This window comes from Phaethon lepturus, unplaced genomic scaffold (assembly GCF_000687285.1).
Source record: "Phaethon lepturus isolate BGI_N335 unplaced genomic scaffold, ASM68728v1 scaffold17028, whole genome shotgun sequence".
Taxonomy (NCBI): Eukaryota; Metazoa; Chordata; class Aves; order Phaethontiformes; family Phaethontidae; genus Phaethon; species Phaethon lepturus.
The window spans coordinates 826-9,001 of NW_010559397.1; the positions used below are offsets into that span (position 1 = coordinate 826).

Genomic DNA, 8,176 nt, shown 5'->3' on the forward strand with positions numbered 1-8,176 from the left:
CTGTGCCAGATCTCATGCACGTCTATGAACAGCGGTTTTGATTATTTTTTTTACGTGCAGATCACTTACTGTCACCTGAATTCTGAATGCAGGGCATCGCTGCTCTGAGTTCTTTTGAAAATCACGTCGTTAGTTGCAGAGATGTTGGCAAGCTGCGTGCATCGTTACACTAAAAGGATTAATATTTTTGTGTTACACTGCAGAATGGTCAGGTTCTGTCAAACACGTTGAATTACCTCTCCATACTTTAGCTAAATCGCCATTTATAAAAATGAGGTAGTGTGTTTTGTGATTTTAACTCTTCTAGAGATTGGAATCTCCAGAGAAGAGGCACTGGAAGCATTACAGGTTGTGAGGCAGGAATGTCACGGGGATGCAGCAAGGACTGCAGCAGCATCAGGTGCCACCAGAAAGTGCACAGCACTGGAACTTCTGGAAGAAGAGCAAGCCCAGGGCTTCATCATCACCTTTTGTTCAGCACTAGACAATATTCTGGGAGGCGGTGTGCAACTAACAAAAATCACCGAGATCTGTGGAGCGCCTGGTGTTGGGAAAACACAGCTATGGTATTTTATTTTTAGATTACTTTTGTGCAACTGAGAGTCAGTTTTCTTTGTTTAGTTCAACCATCAAGAGAGTTAATTTTTCTTGTCATGACTGCAATCTCTGATTCTTACACAGCATTGTAAATAGAATAGTGGGTGTACTGCTTCCTGTTCCACGTGTTCCTTAGCAGAAATGTCGCTTTAGGAGTGAGCGGGGAGGGGAGAGCTTTGTGATGTACATCTTTACCTGTTTTCTGTTTCCCGTGGCAGTATGCAGTTGGCAGTAGATGTCCAGATCCCAGAATGCTTCGGGGGTGTAGCTGGAGAAGCCATCTTCATCGATACTGAAGGAAGTTTTATGGTAGACAGAGTAGTGGATATGGCAACTGCATGTGTGCAGCATTGCAGGCTTATCGCTGAAGCTCATCAAGACGAAGGTATGTTGCTAAGTCGTTTATTTCTGCCTAGTAGGCAGCGTGAAACGAGTGTCTCATGGGCTGTGGTGTTACAGTTTGAGGATTTCAGCAGCAGTGCTGGCTTAAGCAGTTCTTGCTGCCAGCATTAAGAATAATTCTTTTTCTACATGATGATTTGTGGGATTTTTAGGTATGTGGGGTTTTTTTGGCTTTTGCTTTTTTTTTTTAATAGCACTTCAATGATCGAATTTACAGCAAAACCCAAACACTACTCTGTCAGCAAAACTGAGGGATAATGTGCTGCAACGCAGGGACAGGTAGAGCACTGGGGAAGGAGAAGAGGAATGGCAGAATTTCTTAAGGCAATGTTGCTCCTGAAGCCCCATATTGTAAAACTGTAGCTGTAATTCAGCTCCTTCATAAGGTCAATATATCCAGTTGCATTTAATGACGAGTTTTATTCTATTGATCATCATTGTGTTGGGCATACTGACACAACTTTTATGTTACTCAGAGTATTTTATGCAGCCAACTTCTGTTTGAACAGAGGTAAAAGGACACCGTATTAAATTAGCTTGTACACTAAACAATGGATGATTAATAGTCACTGTTGTCCTCTGGTGGTGTTCTGGCTTGAAAATTATTTACTGGAGAAGTTCTTTTTTCAGAAATAAATTTTTCATTTTTGGAGCACTCCCTTGGAGGCTCCGGTGTATCTATGTGCAAATGCTGAGATAGCATCTGCTCACCACCTTCTTGACTTTCAAGCCAGATGGAAGGTATGTTTCCCACACTCTTTGCCTTGACTGTTTCTGTTTCTTGGGGTTTTGCTGTTGCTATATGTGGAAGGCATAATTTGGTAGAATGATGGAAGTAGCAATATGCTAGTACAGACTTCTGACTCATTGACTCATCTCTTTCTTTGTTCTCAGATCATCTAAAAGCTTTGGAGACTTTCTCTCTTGAAAGTATCCTTTCTCACATATATTACTTCCGTTGCCGGGACTACACAGAGCTTCTTGCACAGGTCTACCTCCTCCCAGACTTTCTTTCAGAGCATTCAAAGGTAAGGGTTATTGCAGACTTACAAGAAGGTATCACTCATCGTCACACTGAAGATTTTCAGGGATGATCATCTGTTGCAGTAAGAGTAACATGAGTAACACCTTGGTACCTCATCAAGCTTGGCAGTAGTATATTGGCTGATGCCAGAGTACAAATGTAAAGCTTGCTTGCTTGTTTGCTTTTTCATTCCCATCCCAATTACTCTTGAGAGTAATTTGCTTTTGCTACTGCTGCTGCCATCATCCTGAATCTCCACTTTGAGGCGAGGATACTGGATCTGCATTGCCCCATGTTGTTACATTTCTGTGAGCACTGAGTTCTGAATCATCACAAAACTGCTTTACAAAGGGGTCTCTGAGGCAGGTGTGCATGTGATGACCATGATGCAGAGGGATAAGAAAGGCTTAGTGACACTTTTTTTTGTCCTAGAAGATCACTGAGTACCAGAAGCATCCTGCACCATCCTGGCATCCAGAAAGTGACTTCTCCTCTTCTTTCCAGTACATCTTCTGTTGCTAGAAGCAACCAGAGCCTGCAGCTTGACTCTTGGGTGGACTACAGCCAAAAAGTTTCCTAGTACCTAGTGTCTTAGTGAAATGCTATTGTAAGGCAGATTTTCACCACTTCGCTTCTGGATTTCTAGATTCTGCACAGCAAACCACTGCCTAACAGGATCTGGGGAAGATGACTTGTGCCTCGTTCTAACAGAGCACAAATCAGTAGTGTTTAGTTAGATTGTCTTTTGCATATCATTTCCATTTTTGGAAGCTGTTATGTTCTTGAAAGCGCAGATAGGAGCCTTACTTTTGCTTAGTGTAGTCTGGTATTTCCCTTTCTCTGCCAGGTACTAGCGGTGCCCTGTTGTGTTTGCTCTTGTGGAAAGTACATGGCTTCATTAGCACAGCTAACATGGGGCTGCAGTTTTCTGGTACCATCTGTGCTGATTATCTGTGCTTGGCCTGGAGCCTGAAATACTGAAGGTTGCAGGAGAACAGTAACACCTTCTGGTGATTCCTTGGACAGGCTATAAGTGACTTGACAGATTGCTTATTGCAGTCCACCTCTCATTAAAATTAGTCTGATCCCTCTGTGCAGACCTGGAGCTGAGACTGGGACCACAGGAAACTACCAGGTTTTAGGGGTTTTTTGAGAGCGACAGTTGTAGAGAGTGTCATTTGGAAATATGAATTACTTGGAGATCTTGTTATTTATATGAGAAAGACCAATAATACGAAAAAGACTGTGTTAGAAAATATTCTTGTCATAATAAAACTAATTCTTTAAGGGCTAGTAGAGACAAACTGACATGGAGAACGTATGTGTTACCAAGCTTTCCCTGTATAGCCTACTTTTGAATACTTAAGTCTACTTGTTTGGTATCTTACAACAAGTGCAACTGGGAGAAAATAAACTAAATTGCATCCTACCTGGACATATTCATCTGATAGGCAAGTTATATAACTGTGTATACGGTCCTTTCTAGCATGAGTCATATTTATGCTGTTAAACTGATTGTTCTTAAAGTCAATTTATGCATGAGGAAAATGTGCAGGCTCTTAGAAGAGAATTTGCAGGAAGGAGGAAAAATGAGAAAACAGAAGAATATCTTCTTTTAATTATAACTATTTAATCATTTTCAAATTAAGATTTTTTTTTTTTCAGTTGGAGGCCCATGGCCATTTCACAGAGTGATGTTTGCTGCAGGCTTGTATGTTCCAGTCACAAAGCGATTTCCCAGTAATGAGTTAAATCAATAATACAGAAAATTGGTTTTCTTGTGTTGTTTCCAATTTGTTATCTTGTGCATTAATGCAAGAACTTGTAGCTACCTAGGATTTGAGTGACATCTCAACATGCAGACACTGTAAGACTATCCATCTCCCTTCTGTATTTCAGACAAACCTGGGTCATCAAAACAGCTACAAGAAATGGAGTTAGAATAAATCAAAATCCCAGACTAATGTTTATATAGTGTCTTGAGGGTGATGAGCCAGCAGCAGCATTGTGCTCCAGCTTCAGCTAATGATTGCTACATAAGAAATAATTCAGCAAAGCAAACATCTTCAGGCAAGATAGACACTCGGCTCCATTGCATAGTGTCTGGAATAACTTTAAGTATCTGTTAAAATCCATGTTTCTAAGATAGATTACTGATAGGAGCCTTAGATTAGTTATCTTAACAGTGACTACAGACAGCATGTATTCTAATTTTGGTTTGGATTTAATTTTTGAGGGAGAAGGTGAAATAAATTACTGTTCATGGGGAATTGATTGAAGTACTATTCTGATGTTTAATGATTTTTTTTTTTTTTTTTTTTTTTTTTTTTTTCCCCCCTTTTTTTCTCATTTTGGTGGAGGGTTTTGTTCTCCACAAGTCGGCCCAGCTTCTCTTCTGCAAGTCTTTAAGTTCTGCTTTATTATTTTGTATTCTGTACCAGCTGCTGCAGAGATAAGTCAGCTAGCTGTAAGTGAGCGAGCTCTGAAACTGGGAACAGAAGGGCAGCTCTGTCCGGCGTTAACTAATGGGAGAGCTTAGTGCGGCATTTTGTTGAAGCTATGGTCTGAGCTAGTATCTATGCATAATGCAGTACTGCTCTTAGCAAGTGTACTGGTGTGTTTGGAGCTTGAGGCTCTTTACCCTGTACTCTTGTGGAGTGCTGATCTTCTCCGATATATAGAGAGAGACAATAGGTGTTACGCTGTCGTGCACATCTGAGCATGAAATAAAAGGTTGTCATCACCTTAGATAAAACATTCTAGTGCACTTAAAAAGAGACCTTACTGCTTTTTGTCATGTTTGTAGGATAGTAATGGTAGTTTTTCCTTTCTGCGTTTAGGTCCGACTGGTGGTAGTTGATGGAATCGCATTTCCTTTTCGCCATGACTTTGAGGACCTCTCACTTCGAACAAGGCTTTTGAATGGTCTGGCACAACAGCTGATCATCATAGCGAATGATCATAAATCAGCGGTAAGTCTGGGCCAGGTTTAAATCACAAAAGATGCTACTTTGGAATAAATACAAAGAATTAAGCAAATGTGATTTGTGATTGTCTGTAAACAGCAAAATAAAACTGCAAGAATGTCCTTTACGTCTGTGTTTGCCAGTTTGCTTAGTAAATATAGACGGATCACACAGGCAAAACTGTTTAGGTGGAAAATTCCTAGACTTGCCAAAATAAGTAAAATTTGCATTAAAAGCATCCTGTGGATCTTAATTAAATGGTAGCATATGAATTTGTCATGCTGTTTCACGTCATCTTCTTTAATGATTTAGTTGGACAAGGAATGCTCCTTGGTGACTTTTAGCTACAAAGCACGCACATTAAAATATATCAGAGTGATTCCAACATAATTTTCCACTCTTCATTTAAAAATAAACTACTGTCTTAGCAGAGGAACTGTTCTTAGGGAAGAAAACCACTTTATCTACTAGTCTGGCTTGCTCTTCTGGCATCCATGGAAACCCATAGCTTCCTTCCTGGGCATTATTTCTACGTCATTTACGCCAATAACGGAGGCCAGCAAATCTGCAGCCTCATAGCCAGCAGATGGCACTCAGAAGCTACATCTGTTCCAGAAGTTGTTTTGGCAAGTCTTTTACAGCACAGAAAAGCATTGTTCAGGAATTAGAGCTTACAGAGTCTCAAAATGGTGCTTGTGCCTGTAACTGTTTCCAGGTGACTTGCAAAACCTTGTCACCCACAACTCTCTCACGCAGTTGGCTTTTGTTTGTAACTGCTAAAAATAAGCCTCCCCTTGTGCTTCCTCCGATAGCTGCAGGAAGGGAAGGAGCACGCGCAGCTCTGCTTTCCGCCTGGGTTAGGCGATTGGGCTTGCTGCTGAAAGAGTACCCTCTCTCTCGCCCTGACATGAATTATGAAGCTTCTTCCTGCTGTTGTGGGCACCAAGGGAGACGAATGTTACATTACTGCTTGATTTGCACAGCCTCTAGTTTACTGAGTGTTTTCACTCATAAATGGGGTACCTGGTGACCCAAACAGGAGCAGCTGTCATTGTACAGTCTTTTTCCTTTGGTTGAGAGAAACATATATAACATATTTCTGTTGAACAAGTGAGCAGTTTAGTACAAACGCTTGATAAATAAACGCTTGCTGAAGAACTGATCAGTCACAGAGCTTCAGAAATTCTTGAGCTCAGAGTGTCCCTCTTGCTAGTTTTTGAGTGAGTTCCATGTAGCTTGCAAGCAGTCTAAATTCATCTGGAGTGCCAGAGATTGCTTGTCAGGCAGAAAAGCTGGGCAATCTGAATGCTCTAATATGGTAGGAGCTTAGTTCCTTTCATTTCTAAAGCTGAACTCAGTGGGTTGTGCTAGGATGCTCAGAGCAGCCTTTCTCCAGCAGTGAGGTGGGGAGCCTATCTGGGGCTGTTACCATGCATGTATGATGAGTTACTTCTCTAAAATACACAATATATGTCTTGGGGCTTTCAGCTATGTAAATGTTTTGGTGCGTGCCCCCTGTGCTCAGTGGAATTTCTTGCTCTAGCACACTTCCCTAACTGTTCAAGCAAGAATCATACAAGCATGTCAAACAATGAAAACCCCTAGGGTTTAAGATAGGTACTTTTTTTTTTATTTTTCATTTCTAATGAACTTTGCAATTAATATTCCTGGCTCTCTGCTGTCTCACCCACCCCCACTTCTACCAGGGATCTAACCTAGACTGTCTGTGAACCTCCTACAAGCGATTCGTGCTGCGAAAACACTCCCCCGCTCTGTCTGTTCGCTTTCATTCTGCTTTGTATTGTACCCACTTGCGCATTTTTAGACTACAAGGTGCAGAAATTCTATTAATCACTAGGTTTATGCACGTTTTGAGCAGCACCAAACCACCAAGTTCATTTATGCCAGTGACTGAAGGCTATCTCTTTGTAAGAGGGCTAGTGCAAGTCATGTGCATCTAAATACAGATCCAAACAGTATTTAGTATAAATATGGTGGAATATACAAGTTGTGTAGAGTTTGCATCTCTTGGGAAGGGAGAAATGTAGGTTTCTTTAAACTTTTGAATGAAAGAAATCTACCTTCCATGCAAACTGAAAATACATTTTGCAGGGTTCTCTTATTTTGTTTTGACTGTCAAGAAAAGATGAGGCACCTTTACTGTTTCTTCCTGTTAACGTGGAATCTTCATTACAGTTGTCAAGAGTTTTGCCCGAGTAACTACTAATAAAAGATTTTTTAAAAATCACTCTCTTCCTCCCACTGGTATGCTTCTTTTCTGGAGAGTTTCTTGTTTGTTTGCTTCTGTTTTCTCTTTTAGGTGGTTCTGACAAACCAAATGACAACAAGAATTGGACAAAGCCAATCCACATTGGTACCTGCTTTAGGTAGGTGTTTATCTTATGAGTTTAAAACTGAGTTAATCTTCAAATATATGACTTCCTTTCTTTTGTCATTGTGTACAAAGTGAAAATTGTTTGCTGAATTTCTGCAGTGTAGCAGAATCTATGGTGAAAATACTAGACCCATGTGGAACTGCTAGCATTGTGGAACACTATAGTAGTGCTTATCTATGTCAACCTTGTGATTACAATTAGCAACTATCAAATTTTATTCTGAACTCAAACACGGTGTGCAGATTAGAATCCTGGTTAGATTTTTGAAAAGGGATTACAAATATTTTTAAAGGTCATGACATTTTCATGTTGTGGGAACTCGCAAATTGAGAGTTTTATTGGATTTTTTTTTTCTTTTTTAAAGCAAAATTTTTAATACTAAACTTGATACTAGATCTCTCAGTATTCCTTAAGATGACTGAATCACCCTTTATGGGGAAGCACTAGGTACTAAGAACTCTCTGAGTAACTAGGTTTTCAGACGTGCAGCTAATGTATTGCAGCCTTCCCCTGAGGATCTTCGGCTGCGGGAGGTACCTCTATTCCAGCTGCAGCTGTGTCAGCTAAGGAGGCCACTACCCCTGCTGGAGGTCACTGCCGCATCCTATATACTCGCTGAGCTGTTTATGTGATTGTCTTCCAATCCATTTCTGCCAAAAGTGGGCCAGGTAAGCTTGAGCTATTTAAATAATAAGTAAACCTCTGATCAAGTAATTTAGACTGAAATTGGGTGGTGAATGATAACACAAAAAACGTAGGGATGGACCTGGGAGCGGTAAACCTCTAGCAGG

General features: G+C 40.6%; 1 protein-coding gene across 1 annotated transcript in view; it reads left to right on the forward strand.

The window, feature by feature from the left end:
* Window positions 1-307: 307 nt before the first annotated feature.
* RAD51C (RAD51 paralog C) overlaps window positions 308-8,176 on the forward strand; it is a gene marked incomplete at its 5' end in the record, with an annotated part of 17,727 nt that continues 9,858 nt past the window's right edge. Inside the window, 5 exons of the mRNA XM_010293332.1 lie at window positions 308-566; window positions 816-982; window positions 1,894-2,027; window positions 4,864-4,995; window positions 7,310-7,376. Of these exons, the coding sequence (XP_010291634.1) occupies window positions 308-566; window positions 816-982; window positions 1,894-2,027; window positions 4,864-4,995; window positions 7,310-7,376 (759 nt within the window). The remainder of the gene's footprint in view (window positions 567-815; window positions 983-1,893; window positions 2,028-4,863; window positions 4,996-7,309; window positions 7,377-8,176) is intronic.